The sequence below is a fragment of the Oryctolagus cuniculus genome, chromosome 1 (genome assembly GCF_964237555.1).
Source record: "Oryctolagus cuniculus chromosome 1, mOryCun1.1, whole genome shotgun sequence".
Taxonomy (NCBI): Eukaryota; Metazoa; Chordata; class Mammalia; order Lagomorpha; family Leporidae; genus Oryctolagus; species Oryctolagus cuniculus.
Window position 1 is genome coordinate 1680367 of NC_091432.1, and position 24598 is coordinate 1704964.

At 68.4% G+C, this 24598-nt stretch overlaps 2 protein-coding genes and 1 long non-coding RNA gene across 3 annotated transcripts; 2 read left to right on the forward strand and 1 right to left on the reverse strand.

Annotated features, from left to right (window-relative positions):
- The first annotated feature begins 424 nt into the window (after positions 1 to 424).
- Positions 425 to 8171, forward strand: CTSD (cathepsin D). The gene is made up of 9 exons (XM_070059797.1): positions 425 to 606; positions 2194 to 2380; positions 3640 to 3763; positions 4031 to 4149; positions 5323 to 5537; positions 6883 to 7005; positions 7109 to 7253; positions 7348 to 7446; positions 7522 to 8171. Exons 1-9 carry the CDS (start codon positions 539 to 541, stop codon positions 7687 to 7689), a joined length of 1248 nt encoding a protein of 415 aa, XP_069915898.1. The 5' UTR covers positions 425 to 538; the 3' UTR covers positions 7690 to 8171.
- A 2580-nt stretch (positions 8172 to 10751) lies between these two features.
- Positions 10752 to 23969, forward strand: IFITM10 (interferon induced transmembrane protein 10). The gene is made up of 3 exons (XM_070059820.1): positions 10752 to 10912; positions 11687 to 12139; positions 23357 to 23969. The coding sequence occupies exons 2-3, from the start codon at positions 11897 to 11899 to the stop codon at positions 23504 to 23506; spliced, it is 393 nt and encodes a 130-aa protein (XP_069915921.1). The 5' UTR covers positions 10752 to 10912; positions 11687 to 11896; the 3' UTR covers positions 23507 to 23969.
- LOC138845911 (uncharacterized) lies at positions 16832 to 23151 on the reverse strand. Its single transcript, XR_011383231.1, has 3 exons — positions 22564 to 23151; positions 21441 to 21996; positions 16832 to 17060 (listed from the first exon to the last, which is right to left on the reverse strand). It is a non-coding gene; the product is annotated as an uncharacterized lncRNA (long non-coding RNA).
- Positions 23970 to 24598: the final 629 nt, after the last annotated feature.

Genomic DNA, 24598 nt, shown 5'->3' on the forward strand with positions numbered 1-24598 from the left:
AGACTGGACGGACAGGGAGGAGGGCTCAGGACACCGCGCAGCCCCGCGAGGAGCTGCTCCCGGGAGGGGCTGGGCCAGGGTGGCCGGGATGGCGGAGGCACCGGGATGCTCCAGGGCACCTTGGAGCCCCTCAGCGCCAGGCAAGACGTGCGCACGCGCGCGAGGAGCAGGTGCAGGCGCTGCGGCGGGGGAGGGGGGGCTTCCCACGCCCGCGCGTGCCGGCCCCGGCGGCAGGCGGGGGCGCTCGGTCCGTAGAGGGCCTCTAGGGTGAGTCTGGCTGGGCCCCCGAGAGCCCGGACAGGCGCGGCGGCGGGCGCGCTCCCGAGGGCCGTGTGCGGGCACGGACGGGGCGCGCCTGCGCCGGGCTGGCGGGGGCGGGAGAGATGGGCGGGAGGGACCGGGTCGCCCCGCCCCGCGCACGCCGGCCGCGGCCACGTGACCAGCCCGGGGGCAAACAAGCGGTCAGCTGACCAGGCCTGACTGCGCCGTCATCCCGGCTATAAGCGCGCGACCTCGCTGCTCCTGGGCCACCGCCGCCATGCAGCCCCCCAGCCTCCTGCTGCTCGCCCTCGGCCTCCTGGCCGCGTCGGCTACCGCGATCATCAGGTGAGGCCCCGGGTCCCAGGAGCGCGCTCAGGGCGCCGCGGGGGGAGGGGGCGCGGCTCTGGGGTCCCCGCGCCCTGGTGGTCTCCCGCGCGGGAATGCACCAGCGCCTGCGGGCTCCGTAGGTGCAGGGGTCGCGCTCAGCCCTCGCCGGACGCCCTAACCCTCCTGCCACCCCTCCGTCTTGGGGGGTTCAGCAGCCCGGAGCGCAGCGCTGCCCCAGGGTGACAGGTGGGGCGGAGCTGCGCTGCTTCGGGTCAGGTGTGGACTCACCTGGGAAGGCGGCACCGGCAGGTGCAAGCCCTGGAGCCCCTGAGCCCGGGGAAGACGCTCCGGCAGCTTCCCCCAGGGGACCTTACCCAGCCCTGGGAGTCCCACAGGTGCCAGAGAGTGGAGAGGTCCCGGGGCGTGGCCCAGCCTGCCCACCCCGGGACTGGGGCTCTGTCGAGAGCCCTGGGGCCCAGGGACCTGTCCCCTGTGCTGGGGGCATTGGGCCTGTTGCACAGGACATTGGAGTGAGCTCCAAGGTGGCGGGCTGGGCGGGCTGGGGGCAGGCTGCAGCCTTGGGGGGGGGGGGTAGGCTCCATGGCAGCCACTGTGGGGCAGCAGGCACGGCGCCCGCCTGCCTGCCTGGGCCTTGCCTGCCCCACCCACAGCCTCCGCTCTGCCAGAAGGGCAGAGACTGTAGTAGGGAAGGGAGCCCAGGACTTCCTGGGGAGCCCGGCAGTTGAGGGAGAGGCCCACACACCTGACCCAGGTCCTGTGGGACTCAGGGCACCTGTCTCCTTGATCCCTGGCCACGCCCAGGACTCCCAGCCTACCCAGTCTTGGGCAACTGGGAGCATGCCCTTGGCGTGCCGGGAATAGCCAGCTGTGACCTTGGGCTCAACGACGACACCTCATCTGAGTGATTAGGAGCTGGGCGAGTGGGGAGTGAGCCCAGACACAGAGTGGGCGGGGCCCTGGGCATCAGAGCCCGCGGGACACCTGCCCTGGGCCTGGGGCGCTCTCCTGCACAGCAGTGCCCAAGGCCTCACCCCAAGCAGGGGCACGGGGGGTGTGTTAGGAGGAGGCCCAGAACCCCCCAGTGCCCCATAGTGGGGTGGGGGCCCCTGGGGCAGTCAGGGTTCAGGGCAGGGAGCTAGCGTTGAAGAGACCCCTCCGATGGCGGACAGGCAGGTGCAGGGAGGAGTGGCTGGGAGGCCAGGTACAGTGCGGTGAGGAGCCCTGCACGCTGCTGGCCACCATCCGGGCAGAGCCAGGAGCAGGTGCAGGGGAGGGTGGAGACTGAAGGGGTGAGGGCGGCACAGGCAGGCGGGTGGGCACAGCGGCCCCTGGTTTGCATGTGGGCTCCCCGAGGGCTGGGTGAGTGAGGCCTCCTGGGCTGGGGGCAGAGGGAGCTGGACCCCCAGGTGCCCGTGGCAGTTTCGTGCTGGCCATGCCTTAGACCCACCCAGAGGGTGGCTGGTGAGGGTCTCGGGCCCCGGGACGGCTGCCCTCGCCCAGCTGCGGGTCCCGGGGTGGGAGGGAGAGGCTGTGGCGGCCAGAGCCCCGCCCTGGCACAGCCCCCACCGCCGTGTGTCTGCACAGGATTCCGCTGCACAAGTTCACCTCCATCCGGCGGACCATGTCGGAGGCCTGGGGGCCCGTGGAGGACCTAATTGCTCAGGGCCCCGTGGAGGAGCCAGGAGCTCAGGGCCCCCTGTCCAAGTACTCCCAGGAGGCGCCCGTGGGGACCAAGCAGCCCGTGCCCGAGATCCTGAGAAACTACATGGATGTGAGTGTGGGCGGGGCCTGGCCGCAGGCAGGGAGGCGGTGGGATCGCACACGTGCTGCTGGTGGGGGCCCGGCCCTGCACCTGGCTCCCCTGCCCCAGGCTCCCTGGGTCTCCAAGCCTGCGGGGGCCACTTGCCCCCACTGGGGCTGAGACAGCACCTCGGTGGTGCCGCCCCTGTGTGTCCCCAGCTCCAAGCCCCTGCTCGTGGCTGAGCCGATGGCTGGTCCTCACGGCCACAGTCCCCTGGCCCTGAGCTTTGGGTGGGCGACCCTGATCCTGGGCCGTCAGGGTCTGCCCTGCAGCCCCGTCACCTGCCTGTCCTGCCGAGAGGCCTGGGTGACGCCGGGGACACTCTCTGTCCCCTCACGCTCTTCAGCAGCCCCCATGGTACCCCCTGCTCCTTCAAGGGGAAGCTGGCTCAGAGGTGGAACATTCCAGAAGCTACACACACAGCAAGCTGGGACCTGGTCGGCCTGGTCCTAGCTCTATGGGGGAGAGGTTCTGGGCCAGAGCTGCCCCCAGCCTCAAAGACTCCCTCCCTGCTGCCCAGGCTGGGCTCTGGCCTGAGGGCTGGGAGGCGGGGCTGTGCCCTGTGTCCTGCTTGGCCTGGGTCCTGGCCGGGACAGGAAGCTCGAGACTTGGGCATGTGACTGACTGGGGGGAGCGGGGACCCTGCTGACCGGTCCCCTGTCTTCTCTGCACATGGACACTGCTGAGTCATCCCACCACGTGGTGCCTTCCTGTCGGTCATGAGTCAGCAGTCCAGTGGCCCCGGGGCGGGGGCAGAGGGGACAGGGGGCTGGAATCCCACAGCAGGGGAAGCCCTCGGGACCCCAGGATCAGAGGGTTCATGATGTCTTGTGTTTGCCTGACCCTAAGGCAGCCTCGCTGGCTGCCCCCGTTGACAGATGGGGAAACTGAGGCCCAGCACAGCCAGGGCTGTTTCGTCCTCCACGCTGTGCTTGGTTCCCTGGCTGCCCCGGGGGTCGGGGGCAGGGCTGGGACTGCAGCCTCTAGAGCTGGCCCCGACTTCTGGGGAGGAGGACACTGCTCTTCCGGGCCCACACTGGCCTGGCGCCCGGCTTGTCCACCGTATGACAGGCAAAGCGGGCGGCAGTACCCAGGGCCAAGGGCCAGAGGCCGGGGCTGAGCCTGGTCCCTAGGCAAGGGCCCCCCTACCCCACCCCAGCTCAGCAGAGGGCGGGCGCCAGGGCTGCCTTCTCCTTCCGCGACCCCACCCTGCCGCCGTCTCCCGCCAGGCCCAGTACTACGGGGAGATCGGCATCGGGACGCCCCCGCAGTGCTTCACCGTCGTCTTCGACACCGGCTCTTCCAACCTGTGGGTCCCCTCCGTCCACTGCAAGCTACTGGACATCGCCTGCTGTGAGTGGCGCCCGCCCGCCCGCCTGTGCACCTGCTGCTAGGGGAGGGAGCGGGGGAGGCCCCGGTGGCCCGGCCAGGAGAGCTCCCATCTCTTGGCCACTGCCACTTGGGCCTGGCCCCTCCGCCCTGCCCCCGGGCACCTGCTTTCTGGGGAAACCTGCTCCTTCAGCCACTGCCTTGTTTCTCGTGGGTGCTGGGGGCCGGGAGCAGGGCGGTCCCGGGAGGCAGCCTGGGTGGCGGCTCACGGCCCCTCGCTCCCTCGCCCAGGGATACATCACAAGTATAACAGCAAGAAGTCCAGCACCTACGTGAAGAACGGCACCACCTTCGACATCCACTACGGCTCGGGCAGCCTCTCGGGGTACCTGAGCCAGGACACCGTGTCGGTCAGTCCCGTTCCGGCCTCTCCCAGCCAGCAGCCTGCCCAGTGGTGGGGACCATGTCCGCGGAGCAAAGGCCCTGGGGTCGGAGCAGCTAGCCTGGCTGTAGAGCGAGGAGGGTGGGAGCAGGCCTGGTCCTCCGTGCAGGCTGCAGGGACGGCCGGGACCCCCAGGGTGGGAAGGGCCGGGGTTCCCCAAGAGTCGGGGCTGATGGGCAGGAGGCGGCAGATGGCCAGGAAGCAGAGCGGAGAGGAAATTGCAGCACCCAGCAGTGGTGGCGACACAGGTGCAGGCGTGCCGGGCGGGGCCTGCCGGGCCGGCTGGGCTGTGTTGGAGGGAAGCCGCCTCCCGGGCCCCAGGCCCCGGGCCGTGGAAGGAGGAGCCTGCCGGGAAGCAGCCGGCTCCATTCTGGAGGCGTCTGAGGCCAGGCCGGCCGATGGACGGGTTCCTACAGCCGGTCCCAGGGCGGGTCGCGTGCCCTCCTGCGAGGAGAGGGCCAGCGCTGTCCGCCCCCTGCACCACTGGGCGGGTTCTTGGCCCTGGACGAGGTGGGGATCGTGAGCAGCGGGGAAACCACCCTGTGGCCCCCGGGCCAGCTCAGGCCAAGCAGGGGGCAGAGAGGAAGCCGCTCCAGCCTCCTCCCGCAGGGCCGGGGGTCTGCGAGGGGGCCCCTTGCTCCAGCTGGTCTTGTTTCTGCGGGTGCGGCCCGATCCGTGTCTTGTGTGGGCCTGGTCGGGGGGCCTCTCCCCACGGGGACTGCTGGTGTCCAGATCGTGTGGGACTCCCGGTGCAGCCCCTCTGGGCTTCTCCTCCCCAGCCTCACTCAGCCTAAACAGGATGTCGCCCCCCGGCTACCCTCCTCCCGGTGTCAGCCCCCGGCCGCCGCCGTTTCTTTACCACATCCTGCCCTGGCCTCCATCTGCAGCCTTGGTCCCAGGGCTGGAGGAGGGGCTGGCGGCAGGGGGTCAGGGCCCAGCATGCATCCTGGCCTCCCGCTCCCTGGACTCCGCCCTGGCTCCTGAGCTCCGCGGGCCCCTGTGCCCCCGTCCTCGGCTGTTCTTGGCCCCCTCTGCCCATCTCACCGTCCTGGGCGCAATGAGCAAGCTGGGTTTGCAGCCATGGCTGCCCCAGGGTGAGCCGGTGGCTGCGGCCCGCTGACCCCCGCCCTGCCGGCCACAGGTGCCCTGCACGGCGTCCAGCAGCATCCAAGTGCAGAAGCAGATCTTCGGGGAGGCCACCAAGCAGCCGGGCATCACCTTCATCGCCGCCAAGTTCGACGGCATCCTGGGCATGGCCTACCCCCGCATCTCCGTGAACAACGTGCTGCCCGTCTTCGACAACCTCATGCAGCAGAAGCTGGTGGAAAAGAACGTCTTCTCCTTCTACCTGAACAGGTGCGGCGGGAGGGGCGGGAGGGGCAGGAGGGGCGGGGCCTGGGCATGCGGTTCCCGATCTGGGACGGGAGCTCCCAAGGTGGGGACCCCAGGTGCTGTGGGGGAGACCGTGGGCCATGATCGCGTGTGGACGCTGGCTCCCTGGCCGGTGCTGCTGTCCAGCAGGAGGGTGGCCTGGTCCCTCCGTGCCCCGGGCAGCTGCTGCCACAGCCTGGGTGACCTGAAGTGAGGGGACCTTGGGCTCCTGGCCTCTGTGTCCTGTTCCCAGGCCAGGCACAGGTCCTGAGGTAAGGGGTGCTGGGCACCACACCTCTGGGCTCTGCTTCCTGGCCTGGGTGGGGTCAGCGGACAGCCTCCTGCCCGGAGCCACTCCTGGTTGCTGCCCGCTGACGCGCTCCAGCGCTGCCCTGGGCCGGAGTGCCTCTCGCTGCCCATGTGACACCTGGGGCTCCGAGCCTGACCCTGACCCCTGACCGGACACTCATGCCGGCCTTCCAGCCTGGAACCCTGCCTGCCTGCCGAGGCCCTCGCGCCCCGGCCTGCGTCCAGTGTGGCCTCCAGTCTGGGGCTCCAGTCTGGGACCTGCTCGGGGATGCCCAGGGCACAGATTGCAACGGTCACTCCTCAGGGACAGGGGTTCCCAGGAGGTCGGCCATGTCTGAGATTGGGGGGGGTGCAATGGCGTGAGTGTCCTTGGAGGGGGCAGGGCTGGTCAAGTCTCCAGGATGTCAGAGGTGATGGCAGGAGGGGCAGAGCCGTGGTGGAGCCGAGAGGCGGGGACTGGGGGACAGCAGCTGGCACAGCCTGGCAGGGGGCAGTCCCGGGACAGCTGTGCCCACCGAGGTGTGGGATGTGCTAGGTGTTGAAGCCCTACCTCCTCCCAGCAATTTAACAAAGAACCTCGAGTGTTCTGGGCCACAGACCCGAGCCAGCAGTGACCCTTGTCCACCTGCCCAGGCGTCTGTTGCCTTGTCTGTGTAGAGGTGAGGTCAGGGCGGGGCAGTGAGGGCAGCCTCCAGGGCAGAGAAAACTTCGCAGAGCAGCAGGTGCAGGCACAGGCTGGCCAGCTTCACGGGGCCGTGCTGTGGTCACCTCCTGGAAGCCTGCTTGCCCCCCCCCCCCGAGTGAGCAGGGTCTCTGCCCTCCTGCGGCCCCGACACCCGCTTCACTGGGTCCTCCGTGGCTGACCCTGGAGCAGGAGTGAGATCGGCAGGGGCCAGGCTGGGCCAGGCCAGCACAGAGCGGCGGGGACCCAGGTGTGGGGTCCGAGCCCCTTCCTGGGAAGACGCCCCCGGTGCCTGTCCCTGCTGACCAGCCGCTGACTCCTGGCTTCTCTGTGCCCCAGGGACCCGGCCGCGCAGCCCGGGGGTGAGCTGATGCTGGGCGGCGTGGACCCCAAGTACTACCAGGGCTCCCTGTCCTACTTGAACGTCACCCGCAAGGCCTACTGGCAGGTGCACATGGACCAGTGAGTGGGGGGCCCTGCCGGACGGGATGGGGTGGGGCACAAGGGCCCTGCCTCCCCCCTGCAGCCCCGGGACACCCCCTACCGTGGCCCCTGCCGCCCCCAGGCTGAACGTGGGCAGCGGGCTGACACTGTGCGAGGGGGGCTGTGAGGCCATCGTGGACACGGGCACCTCCCTGCTCGTGGGCCCCGTGGACGAAGTGCGGGAGCTGCAGCGGGCCATCGGGGCGGTGCCCCTCATCCAGGGCGAGGTGAGGCGGGCCGGGGGCAGGGGGGCAGGGGCGGCGGGCACAGGCGGCTCCCCTGCTGCAACCCAACCCTCTGCTCTGCTCCCCCGCCCCCCAGTACATCATCCCCTGTGAGAAGGTGTCCAGCCTGCCCCCGGTCACCCTGAAGCTAGGAGGCAGGGACTACACGCTGTCCTCGGAGGACTACACTCTCAAGGTGGGCGCTGCGGCCCCGCGGGTTGGGGACGCCTGGCTCGACCCTGGCTGACCCCGCCCCCCCCCCTGGCTACAGGTGTCACAGGGCGGCAAGACCATCTGCCTCAGCGGCTTCATGGGCATGGACATCCCCCCGCCCGCCGGGCCCCTCTGGATCCTGGGCGACGTCTTCATCGGCCGCTACTACACCGTGTTCGACCGCGACGGCAACCGAGTGGGCTTTGCGGAGGCTGCCAAGCTCTAGACGCCCGCGGAGGGGCGGAGCAGACCGCAGTGGGGGCCAGCCGGCCCCTCCCCCTGCCCCACACACCCGCCCGCCCACGGCCCGCACTCAGCCTCACCCGCCGGCTCAGAAAGTCCAGCGCCGTCCTGGGCACGTGTGGACCTCACTCACAGGGGCTGAAGGCTTTGTGCCTGGTGCCCCCAGCCATCCTCGGGACCTCCCCCGGGGCCCCTCCCCGCCCTGGGTCCCTCCCCCCGAACCGGAGCTGGCACCAGGCGCCACATCCCCACCTGTCCTTGTGTCCCTGACCACTGAGACGCTGGCCCGCCGAGGCCCCGTGGATAAGCAGGAAGGAGCTGGCCGTGGGAGAGGAGGAAAGCCAGCTGTGGGGGCTGTGGGTCTCCCTGGGGCCCGGTGTTGCCCTGGGGCAGGGGCCGGTGCCTGCTGTCCTCCTGGGGTGGCCAAGCCAGGTCTGCGGTGGGAATACAGTGTTCTGGCCTGGCCTCTGTGTCTCTGCTGTGTGCTTGGGGAAGGAGCGGGGGCCGGCGAGACTCGGGGCAGGGGGCTGACTCACCGGGCTCAGGGAGAGGGCAGCGGTGGGAGTCCAGGCCGCCCTGCCTACCCTGCCTGCTGGCCACAGCGGGGGGAGGGTGTGACCCTGGCTGCTGGCTGGGGTGGAGCTGGCACCGAAGCACGGTGCCCACCACCCGATTGCAGAGGACACTGCTGCCCTCGGAGGAGACCCTCCGATCCCCACCCCCACGGCCCCTCCCAGGCCCAGAGAGGAGGAGCCTTGGGGCGGGGCGGGAGGGCTGCCCCGTGGGCCCCTGGAAGTGGCCAGGGAAGGGTCGGGAGTGACGGAGGCCAGCAGAAACGCCTGTGCTCAGACTCAACAATGGCAGTAGCCAGTGGGGCTTTGGAGCATGAGTAGGAGTTGGTGTGGGACCTGTTGGTGGAACCCAGGGTCCCTTGGGGGCAGTGGTGCTGGAGTCCTCGCCAGAGCCCGCCACCCCCAGCAGGTGCACTTGGGAGCAAGGTGACGCCCGTCGGCCTGGAGCCTTGCCCGCCTGTGGGATGGGCTGGCGACCTCCCGGGCTTAGGCACCAGCAGCTCCGAGTGGCGTTCGCCCAGCAGGGGAGGGAGGAAGCTGGCACACTGCTGCCCTTGTTCCCTGCACTGAAATCCGAGCGCAGCACTGGCAGGGTTTCCAGGAGAGACCATTGTCCTCAGGGCCTGGTGCCCTGGGCCCCGCCCCCTCCTGCCCCAGAGCTGCCCTTGGAGGCCTCCGTCCCGCGGGTCCAGGTCCTCGGGGCTCTGGGGTCTGACGCGGGGTTCGCGTCCGGCCGTGGGGCTTCACCGGCCTGAGCCGGCGGTGCCTGCCGCTGGCGGAGGGGCGCCGTGGGAGCTGGGCCCGTGCTGTCAGCCGTTTCCCCGGCGTTTCCTGGCGTGCGCCCCGGGCCTGGAGCCTACCTGAGCTCAGAGCAGGGGCTGAGAGCTGGCAGGGAGCGAGGCGGTGCCCTTGGGCAGGCCCACGCCCAGGCCCAGGCCCGCCTCCTACTGCTGGGGCCTGTGCACAGATCGGCCCTCCGGGAGCCTGCCTGCCCAGGGCAGGGCTCAGACAGGCGGTGTGGAGAGGGCCCTGTGGTTGCGTTCGGCCCAACCGTCCGAGTGTGGGGTCCCCTGTGCCAGGACTTGGGTGTGCAGCACCGGGCCCTGTCCCACCCCCACCCCCAGCAGGCCTTGCCTGCCCACGCAGCGGGCGGGTTCCTGGAGGAGCCTGGGCTCTGTGAGGGGATGTCTGGGATGTCCCAGGAGATGGGAGGGGTGGGGGGCGGGCCTGGTGCTGGGGACTTCCTCCCACTCACCCGGGGTTTCAACACAGGTTAAGATCCAGTCTGTGGGGCTGGATCCTGCGAGCCCTGGGCAAGGCCTTGCCAGGGGTCAGCAGGCGGGGGTGGGTGGGGACTGGTTTGGGAAGGGGAGGGGCTTGGAGAGAGGCGGGGCCTGTCCTGGGGCACAAAGGCTGAGAGGAGGGGCTTCTGGGATGACCAGGGCTCAGACCTCAGCCGGACAGACACCCACTGAGTTCGGGGGTCCCTTGGAAGGCCCGGGCATGGGGAGAGGGAAGCGGACTGCCAGGGGCACTGGAGACAGAGCAGAGCAAGGCCGGGGCTGGGTCAGGAGCAGGGGTTGGAGAGATGCGGGGGGCCTGGGGGCACCGTGCATTGACCTCCAGGCTGCTGTGGGCGGTTCAGGGCTTGGTGGGGGCTGGCAGATCCGAAGGACGGCAGTGAGGGAGGGATGGAAATGCCAGAGGCAGGTGGGTCTGAAAGGGGCAGGGAGCAGGCGGGGGGGAGGGGGGCATCTGGAGGCCGAGCACGCCTGGGGGCCGGGGCTGAGGGGCCAGAGCTGCACTGGGCAGGTGCTCTAGGCCAGGGGCCAGGGCTGGAGCAGGACAGCTGGTCCGTGAGCAGAGGGGAGCTGGCTGGGGCACCTGTGCCAGTACCGGCCAGCTGACCTGGGAGAGGCTGCCCCCTCGAGGACTGGCCTGTGTCAGCCAGAGTGGGCCGGCTCGGTGGGGGTCAGATTCTCGGGAAGTGGGAGTGGGCTGGGAGACCGAGTGCAGAGGCTGGGGGCTGGAAGGGGCTAGAGCATCACGAGGCTTGGTTAGGGACAGTGTGCAGGTGCACCGGGCACAGATGGGCCAGGCTGGGCCTGAGGGCACAGCTCGGTGTCCGGGCAGACTCCCACCTGGACTGGGTCTTCGTGGGGAGTTGAAAGGATTGGGACCAGGGTCGGGGATGAAGCTTAGCATAAGGAGCAAGAGCCGAGGGGCAGGGGTCCCAAGAGGGTGGGCGCAGAACGGAGAGTTAAAGAAGCAGGGTGGGGGCTCTCTCCTGGGGAGGCCGATGGGGCGCTCAGAAGGAGCCGGGCTGGGGGCTCAGCGAGAGGGCTGGGGGCAGGGGCGCCGGCCGCAACTCCCCCTCCCCCGGGCGGCGCTTCCGGCCGGCCGGGCCCCCACCCTGCGGCGCGGGAGGCGGGGAAGGCTGCGCCGCGGCCGCCGCCGTGAGTCAGGCGCTGGCTGTGGCCGGCCGGGCGCTGCGGAGCGACGCGGGAGCGGGGGAGGCAGCGGCGCCGCCGAGCCCCGCGCGCTCCCCACCCCCAAGGTTGGGCCGAGGGACGCGGAGCGGCGGCGGCGGACGGAGCGCGGCGCGCGGGGCGGCCGCCGTGGAGTCGCCAGCAGGTGAGGACGCGCCCGTCCCGCGGCTGCCGCAGACCCAGGCCGGGCCGGGTGGCGCAGGGCGCGGGCGCCTGGTGCCTCGTTGGAGAAGTGTCCTCCTCTCCCAGAGGGTCCTCCGGTGTGGCGCCGGGGCGGGGGAGCGGGAGGACGGGGAGGCGGGGAGGGGGGGCGGGGCCGTGCGGCGCTGCGCTCCTGGGGTCCCGCACCGCTTTCCGCGGGGACTGGCGTGGTGCGATGCGCGCCGAGTCTGTGGTCCCCGCACCGTATGGCGATGGCGTCCCAGCCAGTGTCGCCGTGTGTGTCCAGCTGCGTGGCCTTGGCCGAGGGCCGGGGTCTGCGCGCGGCAGGTGCCTCAGCGAACTCGCCCCGCTGCCGGTTGCTGGGGTCTGCACACCCTGTGCGCGCCCGGGGCGCAAGGGCTGCGTTTCCGGCAACAGTGTGGCAGGCGGGGTAGCACTGGGTGCGCCGGGCCGGGGGAGGGTGCTGCTGTGTCTGTCGGTGGCTGAGTGTTTGTGCGCAGATGGCAAAGTGATGAAAAGTGTCCATGTGCCAGCCAAGGCTGCTGCGGAGGGCCTTGGCATGGGCAGTGGCCGCCGGTGGCTGGGAGGGAGGGGGAGAGGCAGGTGGCCGGCTGGCTGCCCGCTCTCCCAACCGGGGACCGCCTGCTCAGCTGGGGTTGTTTATGGGGCTGCCGGCCTGGGGATGCTGCAGGCCTCCAGCGTGGCTGCTACTGGGCAGGCAGGGCCCTGCCTGTCCTCACTCTCGCCCTCCCTGCAGGCCCAGGGCCCCGGCCAGTGCCCAGCCCCGCTGGGAGCCCCGGACAGCACCACGGACGGCACCCAGGAAGGCCGAGGCCCCCTGGACGGGGCCTTTTGGATCCCGAGGCCCCCGGCGGGTTCCCCCAAGGGCTGCTTCGCCTGCGTGTCCAAGCCCCCGGCTCTGCAGGCGCCCGCGGCCCCCGGCCCCGAGCCCTCGGCCTCACCCCCCATGGCGCCCACCCTGTTCCCCATGGAATCCAAGAGCAGCAAGACGGACAGCGTGCGTGCGGCCGCCGCCCCCCAGGCCTGCAAGCACTTGGCCGAGAAGAAGACCATGACCAACCCCACGACGGTCATCGAGGTGTATCCGGACACCACCGAGGTCAACGACTACTACCTGTGGTCCATCTTCAACTTCGTCTACCTCAACTTCTGCTGCCTCGGCTTCATCGCCCTGGCATACTCCCTCAAAGTGAGCCCTGGGTAGGGGCACGGGGGGGCGCGGGCGGGCTGGAGGGAGCGCTGGCTGTGCCACCCTCCCTGGGGACCCCACGGGCAGGGCAGGCAGGGGCCGAGGGACACCTGCTGGGGGATCCAGAGAGACAGGGGTACTCCGGGTGTCTCCGGTGGGCTGGGGCCGCCAGGGCTCGGTTCCCTGCACAGCCGGCTTAGCCGAGCTCAGAGCTCTGGCCTGGACAGCAGCCACCCTGGGCGCAGGGGGGTGGAGCTGAGGAGGGGTGAGGAAGGGAGGAAGGGTGACGCCAGGTCCCCCGGGGACCTCATCCCAGCCCTGGCGGAGGAATGACACAGGTGCCGAGGCACGCCCTCCCTGGCACCCAGTGGGAGCTCGGGGGAAGGCAGGGGACACGAGTCTCGAACCTCCCCTCACTGCACACCCCGAGTGGGCGCAGCTCCCAGAGAGGAGAGCCCGTTCCCCTTGAGGGCAGAGCAGAGCTCCCCGAGGGAGGCTTGGCAGCTCCTGTGCAGTGGGACCCGGCCCGAGGCGGAGGGGGCGCCGGGGGGACGCCGTGTCCTCCCCGCCACTCCGGAAGCAGGGACTTGGCTCACGTTTAGCCGGATCATCAGTTCCCCTGCGCCCAGCCTGGGACGGCCAAGGCCAGATGCATGCCGCCATGGCAGCTGCCCAGAGAAGGGGGGGCGGCAGGGGGGCTGCAAGGAGAGAGGGCTCAGGGCTGAGGCCACTCCGGGAGGAAGGTCACAGACTCGCCCCGCCTCTGACCAGACTCGGCGTGCCAGCCCTGGCCCGGCCACCTGGCCCTCCTGCCCCCCTCGCTGTGAGAATGTCCTGTGTGAGTGTGTGCGTGGCTGCCTGTGTGTGTGCACGCCGCGTTGTCAGTGGGTGTAGCTGTGCGTGTGTGGGTGTGTGTGCACGTGTGAGTGTGCACCTTTGCACATGTGCATTTGCAGATGTGTGAGGGTGTGTGTGTGTGTGTGTGTGTGTGTGTGTGCAGAGGAGGCAGCACAGGCTGGGCAGCCAGGGTCTGGGGTGCAGGGCCCTCAGAGCAATGTGGGGCACAGGCCAGCCGGGGCCACGGCTGCCAGAGCTCCACCCCTGCTGCTGCCCTCTGGCCACGCCCTGCTCTGGCCTGCGGGCATGGGTCTGGCTGCCCCAGCTCCTGGCCGGAAGCCGTCCCTCCTCCCCACTGGCTCCGGCTGTGGCCGGCCTGGCAGGCCCATCTGGTACGGGCTGTAGGTAGGCCAGGTGCTTCTAGATGGCACCAGGCCCGCACTGGGGGGAGGAGTTGTGAGAAGGGGTCCTGCCCTGGCTGTGCTCCGCCCCAGGGTGGCTCCTCCCGGGTCCTCCCTGGGGGCAGCGGGGCCCCAGGAGAGGGGTGTGCCAGGGAGCTGCTGCCATCCCGGGCCGCAGAGCCGCCGGCTCGGCCGGAGTCCACCCGTCGGTTGGTGCAGCTGCCTGTTGTGGGCACTTCCAAGGGCACTGGATGGACTCGGGGCCGGGAGCTCTCAGCCGAATCTCAGCTCTGGGGTTCGGCCTCACGGAGCCCCAGCCCCCTTGCCTGTTCCCAAAACAAGATCCGAACCAAAGCGCATGCGAGCCGGCACACGCAAGGGCGTGGGGGTGAGGCCAGGGCTGTGCCCGTGCCTGCCGCCGTCTGTCCATCTGCTCATCACCCCGTCTGTCTGCCTTCCGCCTGCGCGGGCTGGCGCAGGCTGGGTGTGGGACACCCAGACTGCAGCCCCATTTTGCTCAGCCTCTGGGGAACGGACACAGAAAGCTGATTCTCCATTCATGCGGCCCCCACAGCGCCCTCCTGATGGCCGCTGGCACGCTGGCGCGGGCTGGCTGACAGCCAGCCTCCTCCTCTTGGCGTCCCGTGCTCCTCGAGTCCCGGGCCGGCCTCGCCAGCCAGTCGGCAGGTGCGCCGAGAGCCATGGGCACACCTGGGTTTGCGGGGACATTGAGTCCCCCAGACCCGTCTGCCCGCCCCGGCCTCGCCAGCACCTACAGTCAGGAAACCCCTGGGCAGCTCACTTTACCGGGAGACATTTGGGGGGTTCGTGTGCCCGTTTGCTGGGCCTCGGATGAGGGTAGTGGATGGCAGTGGGGGGCGGGCAGAGGGAGGATCACATGTGAGCCAAGTAGGAGAGAGAGAGAGGGAGAGAGGGAGGGAGGGAGAGGGGGAGGGAGGGAGAGAGGGAGGGAGGGAGGGAGGGAGGGAGGGAAGGAGGGAGGGAGAGAGGGAGGGAGTGGCTGGGCCCGACTCGGGCTTCCACAACCGGCCCTCTCATGAGACACCGCTGAGCGTGCGCCCCAGTGCCTAGGCCACCTTGTGGGCTCCGTGTCTGGGTTCCACCCTCTTAGTCCCAGGTGACTCTGGGGTGCAGGCTCTGCCTGAGTTCAGAGGCCAGGCTCTGTTCCGGTGACAGCAGTGCCCCGGGTGGGCCTGACCCGCACCGGGTCCAGGAACGTTGGTGGCCGAATGGTGGACGCGAGCAGGAACCTCCAGGCCTCACAGGGACTCAGGAACGCAGCGCCTCGCGGCGGCCCCGCGCAAGGCAGCCGCTCAGGAGGGAGCAGCAGGCGTCGGGCAGTCGCGGGGATCCGCAGGGCCGCGTCCCGTCTGGGGGCTGGAGAAGACCGTCTTGCACGGGAAGGCTGAGGCCGTGCCGTGACCGGAAGAGGAGGATCGGATAAGCTGCAGCCGGCGAGGAGGAAGGGGACCAGCAGAGGGTAGAGGCTGAGGGGTAGGTCCCCGTGTGGGGGCCCCGGGAGAGAGCGGGGAATGGGGGCAGGTGCAGCCAGGACATGCGGCTGCCTGATCCAGGCCCTGGGGCTGGGAGAGGCGCAGGATGAGGTGAGGACGAACGGGTTAGGAGAGAGGAAGCTTCCCTTTCTGAAAATCAGCTTCTGCCATCCCCAGCACCCGCCTGTGCACCCACCCATCACACCCACCCGTCTGTGCACCCACCCATCACACCCACCTATCTGTGCACCCACCCATCACACCCACCCGTCTGTGCACCCACCCATCCCCCACCACCCCCCTGTGCACCCACCCATCTAATCCACCCCCCTGTGCACCCACCCATCTAATCCACCCCCCTGTGCACCCACCCATCCCACCCACCCGTCTGTGCACCCACCCATCCCCCACCACCCCCCTGTGCACCCACCCATCTAATCCACCCCCCTGTGCACCCACCCATTTAATCCACCCCCCTGTGCACCCACCCATCCCCACCACCCCCCTGTGCACCCACCCATCTAATCCACCCCCCTGTGCACCCACCCATCTAATCCACCCCCCTGTGCACCCACCCATCCCCACCACCCCCCTGTGCACCCACCCATCACATCCACCCTTCTGTGCACCCACCCATCACACCCACCCGTCTGTGCACCCACCCATCCCATACCACCCTTCTGTGCACCCACCCATCACACCCACCCGTCTGTGCACCCACCCATCACACCCACCCGTCTGTGCACCCACCCATCACACCCACCCCCCTGTGCACCCACCCATCCCCCACCACCCATCTGTGCACCCACCCATTCCCCCACCACCCCCCTGTGCACCCACCCATCCCCCACCACCCCCCATGCACCCACCCATCACACCCACCCATCTGTGCACCCACCCATCACATCCACCCTTCTGTGCACCCACCCATCACACCCACCCTTCTGTGCACCCACCCATCCCACACCACCCTTCTGTGCACCCACCCATCACACCCACCCCCCTGTGCACCCACCCATCCCCCACCACCCGCCTGTGCACCCACCCATCACACCCACCTGTCTGTGCACCCACCCATCACATCCACCCTTCTGTGCACCCACCCATCACACCCACCCTTCTGTGCACCCACCATCCCACACCACCCTTCTGTGCACCCACCCATCACACCCACCCTTCTGTGCACCCACCCATCCCATACCACCCTTCTGTGCACCCACCCATCACACCCACCCGTCTGTGCACCCACCCATCACACCCACCCGTCTGTGCACCCCCCATCACACCCACCCCCCTGTGCACCCACCCATCCCCCACCACCCGTCTGTGCACCCACCCATCACACCCACCCCCCTGTGCACCCACCCATCCCCCACCACCCATCTGTGCACCCACCCATCCCCCACCACCCCCCTGTGCACCCACCCATCCCCCACCACCCCCCGTGCACCCACCCATCACACCCACCCGTCTGTGCACCCACCCATCACATCCACCCTTCTGTGCACCCACCCATCACACCCACCCTTCTGTGCACCCACCCATCCCACACCACCCTTCTGTGCACCCACCCATCACACACCACCCCCCTGTGCACCCACCCATCACACACCCACTCTCCCATCCACTCTCTCACCCATCCACATACCCACCCAGGCTTCTCTCCACCCATCCTTCCTCCCTCCCTCCCTCTGTCCATCTGCTCACCGGGTCTGTGGGTCCGCTCATCCTTTGCCTACCTGTGCACACTCACATGCGCTTCCGTCGTGAAGCCGTCCGTGCTTCCAGCTGTCTCCCCACCTGTTTCCTTCCCTTTCCCACCAACCTCCCTCCCGATCCCCTTTGCTGCTTAACTCATCCTCGCCGTCCATGAAAATACCAAACCGTTTACCCGTTTCCAGCATATGCATCCACAAACCCATCTCTGCACTCTCCGATGGTTTTGTTTAAAGATTTATTGATTTATTTGAAAGTCAGAGTTACACAGAGAGAGAAGTGGGGGGAGGGAGAGGTCTTCCATCGCTGGTTCACTCCCCAGTTGGCCGCAGCGGCTGGAGCTGCGCAGATCAGAAGCCAGGAGCCAGGAGCTTCTTCTGGGTCTCCCATGAGGGTGCAGGGGCCCAAGGACCTGGGCCATCTTCCACTGCCTTCCCAGGCCACAGCAGAGAGCTGGATAGGGAGTGGAGCAGCCGGGTCTCAAACCAGCGCCCACGTGGGATGCTGGCACTGCAGGCAGCAGCTGTACCGGCTACGCCACAGCGCCGGTCCTGTGACGATCTTTCGTGACGTCTCCCTCTCCCCTTCTCCCAGTTATTTCCACGCCAATGAGTCACTCATCACCCAGTTTTCCATCTTCTCTCTCTGCTCCTCTGTGTCCTGTGTGACCGTGACCCAGGATTCACGGTGGCTGGGCGCAGAGCGAGAGTTCGAGTCCTGTCCCTGGCGCTCGCTGCCTGGGAGACCTTGGGTAGCTAGGTCTGTGCTGTCTTCCTCCTTGTAGGAATGGGTGTGCCCCTCCCTCGGCGTGTGGCCGAGAGAAGTGATGCACGTGACAGTGGGAGCACCGTGCCTCCCTCTCAGTCACTTTCCCTCCCCTTCCTCCCCTCCCCAACCCCTCCTCTTCCCCCTCCCCCTCCTCCCCTCCCACTCCTCCTCCCCCTTCTCCTCTCCCTCCTCCTACCCTTCCTCTTCCTCCCCCTTCTCCTCCTCTCCCTCCTCCTACCCTTCCTCTTCCTCCCTCTCCTCCTCCTCCCCCACCTCCCTCCTCTTCCTCCTCCTCCTCCTCTTTCTCCTCTTACCTTTCCTCTTCTTCCCCCTCCCCTCCTCCCCCCACTTCTCTCCCTCTTCCTCCCTCTCCTCCTCCCCCTCCTCCTTCCCCTCCCCCTCCCCTTCCCCTCCCTCTCCTCCCCTCCCTCTCCCCTCCCCCTCACCCCACTCTTCTCCCTCTCCCTCTTTCTCCCTCTCCTCTCCCTCTTTCTCCCTCTCCTCTCCCTCTTCCTCCCTCTCCTCCTCCTCCACCTCCCTCCTCTTCCTCCTCCTCCTCTTCTTCCCCCTCCCCTCCTCCCCCCACTTCTCTCCCTCTTCCTCCCCCTCCTCTTCCTCCCCCCCACTCCCCTCCCCCTCCCCCCCCCGGCTTCCTCCCTCCTGTTGTCAGTTCATGCATCCATCCTGTGCTGTCCCCTCTGCTCCTCCACCTGCCCCGCGGCTGACTCAGCCACCTGCCCCGCGGCTGACTAAGCATCCACCTTCTCCCAGCTCTGTGTCCCCGAACCCTCCCTCCCTCGTTCTCCTCTTCCTCCCTTCCCCACTCCTGCCTGTCCCGACACTGCCGTCATCAGTGTAGTCACCCACCGGCTCGTGGATGAACCGGCCTCGGTCTTCCCGGCTTTCTCACGCGTCCAGCCGAACCTCTCACCTCCCAGCCGCGTTCCTGCCCCACGCGTGTCCGCAGTCCCTCCTGCCACTTTGCTTTGACTTACCAACTACCCTGTGTGCGAATCCATCCGGGCATCCACGCATCTGCCCAGGCACCGCCCCCCTTGCCTTCCTCCAGCCCGCTGTCTCCCCCTCCACCCGCACCTGGCCCCCCAGCCCCTCATCCGCCCGCCGTTTCTGCTGCAGTTTGTCACGCACCACGGTGGGGGGAATTGTTTGGTCTCGTTCTCACCTCCTCCTCACCCACCTTCTTCCATCAATGGCTCCGGCCATCACACCTGTCCTCCCTCTCTCTCCTCCCCGCACCCTCCCTTGTGCTGTGTCAGCATCGCTGTCCCTCACTGCGACCTTGTCCATCACCTGTCCGTTCATTCACTCACTCGCCCCGGCGCCCCTCCACCACCCATCCATTTACTACGTGCGCAATAACTGCGCCATCAGAAGCTCACATGGAGCGGTGGGTGGGACAGTGAGGACGCTCGCTCACGTGTGCCGGGTCTCCACTTCGCCATCAGCTCTCCTGTCAACCTGCGCGTATCCAGGAGCCCAGCGGCTGCCCCAGCTCCAGCCAGGCACTCCCCACCTGGTGTGCAGCGCAGCGTCTCAGCGTGCAGCCAGCCCCTGCCCCACCTCGATGTGTGCTTTGCAGGATGGCCAGAGTCGCCAGGCGGGACTCTGTGCGGCCAGGCTGTGTTGCAGGCTCTAACTCACTCTGAGGACCTTCTGGCCCCGCCTGCCTTCCCCGTGCCCTGCCCGCCACGCTGTCCCTGCAGGCCGCAGTGCCTGGGGCTGTCCCACGTTGGCTGACTCAGGCCCCTGCACTCCGGAGCCCCCCCGCCCCGGCCACTGTGCTGGAAGTGCCCCTCGGTGCCCCCGCAGCCTCTGTGACCGTGTTCAGCCTCCTGCAGACCTCTCCCTAGAGTGGAAGCTCCGTGTGGGCACGGACCCTGCTCTGTTCCGTGTGACAGGGCCACGACCTAGAACAACAACTGCAAAGAGCAGGCACAGGTGCACAGTGAGGGAGGAGCCTGTGAACCTGTCTGTCCATGTGCCACCCACTGGTCTACACTGCACTGAGCAGTAGCCCTGCCTCCGAACCACTCAGACACCCAGCCACCCAGCCACACACACACCCATCCAGCCACCCACACACACACCCATCCAGCCACCCACACACACACTCACCCACCCTCACCCAGCCACCCACACACTCACCCATCCACACACACACTCACCCACCCAGCCATCCACCCAGCCACACACTCACCCACACTCACCCATCCACTCCCATCCACCCACACACCCACCCAGCCACACACACACCCATCTACCCACCCCCACACACACCCACCCAGCCACACACTCACCCACCCAGCCACACACACACTCACCCATCCATCCACACACACACCCATCCATCCACCCACCCACCCACACCCATCCATCCACCCACCCACACACTCTCCCACACACACTCACCCATCCATCCACGCACCCACCCATCCACCTACCTGACCACCAGTTCATCCACGCACCCATCCATCCATCCACCTACCATTATAAATCTATTCACCTGTCCATCCGCCCCGTCCCCTACATGCCCACACACCTGCCGTGCCCTGCCATCCCACTCCTACACCCACCTCCCACTCCTACACCCACCTCCCACTCCTACACCCACCTCCCACTCCTACTCCCAGTGCCCACTCCTACACCCACCTCCCACTCCTACACCCACCTCCCACTCCTACTCCCACCTCCCACTCCTACACCCACCTCCCACTCCTACACCCACCTCCCACTCCTACACCCACCTCCCACTCCTACTCCCAGCGCCCACTGCTACACCCACCTCCCACTCCTACACCCACCTCCCACTCCTACACCCAGCGCCCACTCCTACACCCAGCGCCCACTCCTACACCCACCTCCCACTCCTACACCCACCTCCCACTCCTACTCCCAGCGCCCACTGCTACACCCACCTCCCACTCCTACACCCAGCGCCCACTCCTACACCCACCTCCCACTCCTACACCCACCTCCCACTCCTACTCCCACCTCCCACTCCTACTCCCAGCGCCCACTCCTACACCCACCTCCCACTCCTACTCCCAGCACCCACTCCTACACCCACCTCCCACTCCTACTCCCAGTGCCCACTCCTACACCCACCTCCCACTCCTACACCCACCTCCCACTCCTACACCCACCTCCCACTCCTACGCCCACCTCCCACTCCTACTCCCAGTGCCCACTCCTACACCCACCTCCCACTCCTACACCCACCTCCCACTCCTACACCCACCTCCCACTCCTACACCCAGTGCCCACTCCTACACCCACCTCCCACTCCTACACCCACCTCCCACTCCTACTCCCAGCGCCCACTCCTACACCCACCTCCCACTCCTACACCCACCTCCCACTCCTACTCCCAGCGCCCACTCCTACACCCACCTCCCACTCCTACACCCAGCGCCCACTCCTACTCCCAGCGCCCACTCCTACACCCACCTCCCACTCCTACACCCACCTCCCACTCCTACACCCACCTCCCACTCCTACTCCCACCTCCCACTCCTACACCCACCTCCCACTCCTACACCCAGCGCCCACTCCTACACCCAGTGCCCACTCCTACACCCACCTCCCACTCCTACACCCAGCGCCCACTCCTACACCCAGTGCCCACTCCTACACCCACCTCCCACTCCTACTCCCAGCGCCCACTCCTACACCCACCTCCCACTCCTACTCCCACCTCCCACTCCTACACCCAGCACCCACTCCTCCACTCACCTCCCACTGCTACACCCAGTGCCCACTCCACCCAGTGCCCACTGCTACAGCCACCTCCCACTGCTACACCCAGTGCCCACTCCTCCACTCACCTCCCACTCTACACCATCTCCCACTCCCACACCCAGCACCCACTCCTCCACTCACCTCCCACTCTACACCATCTCCCACTCCCACACCCAGTGCCCACTCCTCCACTCACCTCCCACTCCTACACCCACCTCCCGCTGCTGCACCCAGCACCCACTCCACCCAGCGCCCACTGCTAACCCACCTCCCACTCTACACCCACCTCCCACTGCTGTGTCTTACTCAATCAGTCGGTAGAAAATGACATTTAGGTGTTTGGGTGCAGAGAACTGGAAATCCGCGCGCATGAGCGGCCGTCAGCAAGGTCAGGAGTGTGGGAGCGGGGAGAGCCCATGGTCTCGGCACCACCGTAGCCCCCGAGAGCGGAGCGCGCGTTGTCCCCAGGGTGAGACTGGCTGCTCCCTGCCCAGCGGCCACTCCGGAAGGCTCCCTCATGTGGGCGCCCCGCGGCCAGTGCCCTGTTCCCCGAGTTGTGTCCACCGACGGGTGAGGTCCTCTCCACCTCCCGCGGAGCAGAAGCCACAGAACGGGACAGGCCTGCAGCGTTCGTGGGGGCCGCGGGGCGCCCGCCTGGCCGCCGCGCAGCCGCAATCCTGGGGCCTCCGTGCGCCAGCTTGAGCTGAGGACCCCACAGAGGCCGGAGCCACGCGCGGGCACTGCTGGGCACTGCAGCTGACTGTGAGGCCGGTGTGCTCGGGTCTGCGCAGAGGGTCAGCGGGCTACAGCGTGAGCCTGCGGGAGGCCGTGGGCCGGAACCAGGTCCGTTAGAAATGCAGTTCTGCGTTAGGGTGAAAAGCGAAGTAAGGGACCAAGCTGGAATTCGGCGGAGCCGGCGTCCTGGCCCCTGAGCCCAGGGGGCACAGGCTCTCCTGCCGCTGCCTGCTCCCAGGCTCCTCCCCCCGTGCCCCCGCCCTCTGCGCCCAGTCCCATCCACAGGCCCCTCTTCCTGCCACTGAGCTGCCCCTCACCGGTGCCTTTCCTTCCCTCCGAATTCCTCCACCACCACACCTCCTGCACGCACAGGGCCCACCACGCTCTGCCCCACACTGCGAGTCACAACACCCACTCTGCCCACCCACGCCACCCACCCTGCCCCACCCTAGCCCGTCCACTCGCCCTGCCCTTGCTTCTCTGTCTGCCGTCCCGTGTCCACCGTCCGTCCTCCCCAGGCAGCCTGCCCGCTGCCCTGTCACCGCCCCGTCCCCTCGGGCTGCTCGCTGCGCGCCCCCCTCCCCTGGGCGCCGTCCGTTCGCCTCCTCCCTCGAGCTGCTCTCGCCTCCCCTTTCATCTGCCCCGCTGCTCCCGCTCTCTGCTCTCCCGGTTTCAGACCATGCCGTGCCCACACCTGTCCTTCTGTGGACTTTGGAGACAGAGCTCCGGGCAGCGGGAGTCCTGGATCTCGCTCTGGGCTAGAGCGGCCGCGGGGCTCGGTGCCGTCCTGTCCGCTGTCTCCCTCCCCGCTGCGTGGATACTGGCCCCCAGCCCTCCCTGCTCCTCCGCGTCTCTTCCCAGAGGCCGGGGGACGGCTGCCTGGCCCGTGTCTTCCCAGCGTCCAGTGAAGTCAGGAGACACGGGTGCAATCGGGCAGGCTCGGGCCACGCTGGCTCCGGTCGTGTTACGCCCTCGAGGCCGGCTTCCCCACGTAGATCTTCTCGGAGCCACCAAAAGTTGCAAAACCAAGACGGAAGCCAAGAGCTCCCGTGGCCGCTCCCCCGGCCGCCCCAGATGCCAGCCGTGTGTCGCGTGTGCTCTCATCTGCTCTCTGCGTGCACTCCCGAATCCTCCTCTGTGAGCTCTCAGCCAGAGGTCCAGACACGAGGGCCCTGTGCCCCCAAGCCCTTGGCCGCGAGCTCTGCGGGTTAGGGGCGCCGCTGGGAGCTCAGCGGCCACGCTGAGCCCTGTGTCCGAGGACCGGCACCCGTGCACCTGCGATGGCGATGTGCAGCTGTCCCAGCATTCATGCCTCAGCCGTCCTGAGTTCCCGGGAGATGGTTCCGGGTCCGTGGGAGGCTCTGCCTGGGGCTGCACCGTTTCACACGGCCGCCTCCCGTCCCCACGGACGTCGGCAGGCGTCGGCCGCTGGCCCCGTGCCCGCCGCCCTCCTGACCGAGGGTCTCGTCCCCTCCTCCCCGCTGCAGGTCCGGGACAAGAAACTTCTGAATGACCTGAACGGAGCCGTGGAGGACGCCAAGACCGCGCGGCTCTTCAACATCACCAGCTCGGCCCTGGCCGCGTCCTGCATTATCCTGGTCTTCATCTTCCTGCGGTACCCGCTCACCGACTACTGAGCCGCAGCCGGCGCTGAGACGCGTTTCTCGGCGGGACCCCGGAAGTGCAGGCTCACATGAGGGCCGGCAGAGAGGGGCTTCCGCCCTGGGTGCCCCAGGGGCTGTGAGCCGGCACCTAGGCCTCCGGACGCCGACCCGCCCGGGGAGCAGCGAGCTTCGTCCCAGCCACTGCGCCGCCTCCTGACCTCTGCCTGTGCGGGGGCCCTGGGCTCCCCCTCCTCCGCCGTGCTGTGCACCCTGGCTGCCGGCGGCTGCCTGCCCTGCCCCGCGGGGCCCCCACCCAGGCTCCTGGGGCCCCCAGACCTGACACCCAGCAAGAAGGGCTTATGTGGGAGCTCCCAGGACGGGAAGGCTACCAGCTTGGGCGTCACTGTCCCCCACCCCGTCCCCGCCTCCTCCGAGCTGCAACCCTGCTCTGTACTCGTCCTGTGAACTTTCAATAAAACCCCCGTCCGGCTCCCTGCTCTGGCCTCGACTTCTGTCTGTGCCCCGTGCGGAAGGGAGGGAGGTCCGGCATGCTGGCCCTCGGCTCCCTGCGCTGCCCCAGGTGGCCGTCTGACCTGGGATGTGAGAGCCCCAAAGCGTGCAAACACCCGCCCCAGAACCTTCCTCCTGGTGGGGCTCAGGGAGCAGGGATGGTGCTCTGTGGGTCCTCCCTGCTCCCGCGGGACACAGCCAAGTAGCTCGGTGGGGGGCGGCACCAGGGGTGGGGGCTCTGACCGCAAGAAGCCACAGGGCCTTCTGCAGGTCCCCCAGTCACCCTTAACCTTGGAATGAAGGCAGCTGCCCGAAGGCACGGGGAGGGGGTGGAGAGGACAACTCTGGGGCAGGAAAGGGGCAGGTGTCTCCCCTCCCCCACTGCCTGTCCATCTGCTGAGCTGGGCTAAGGTGGCAGGGGTGGTTGGCAGACAGACACGTGGGGGGTGGGCCAGAGATGACGTGGACACAGGGACGTGGACACAGCCTATGCACGGTTACCCCCCCCCCCGCCCGCTGATCAAACGCAGCTCCCACGAATGTGAGATGGACGAAGCTCGAGCACAGAAAGCCAGCGGGAACCCGTCCACGGGGTCTTGGCCGACCCCCGCGCAG

What these genes read in the sequence shown, in the direction of transcription:
- CTSD (XM_070059797.1), top strand. Translation starts at nt 539, where the DNA reads ATGCAGCCCCCCAGCCTCCTGCTGCTCGCCCTCGGCCTCCTGGCCGCG. An exon ending in TCGGCTACCGCGATCATCAG is followed by an intron (nt 607 to 2,193) that starts GTGAGGCCCCGG and finishes GTGTCTGCACAG; the next exon opens with GATTCCGCTGCACAAGTTCA. An exon ending in TGCCCCTCATCCAGGGCGAG is followed by an intron (nt 7,254 to 7,347) that starts GTGAGGCGGGCC and finishes CCCGCCCCCCAG; the next exon opens with TACATCATCCCCTGTGAGAA.
- IFITM10 (XM_070059820.1), top strand. Translation starts at nt 11,897, where the DNA reads ATGGCGCCCACCCTGTTCCCCATGGAATCCAAGAGCAGCAAGACGGAC. An exon ending in CCCTGGCATACTCCCTCAAA is followed by an intron (nt 12,140 to 23,356) that starts GTGAGCCCTGGG and finishes TCCCCGCTGCAG; the next exon opens with GTCCGGGACAAGAAACTTCT.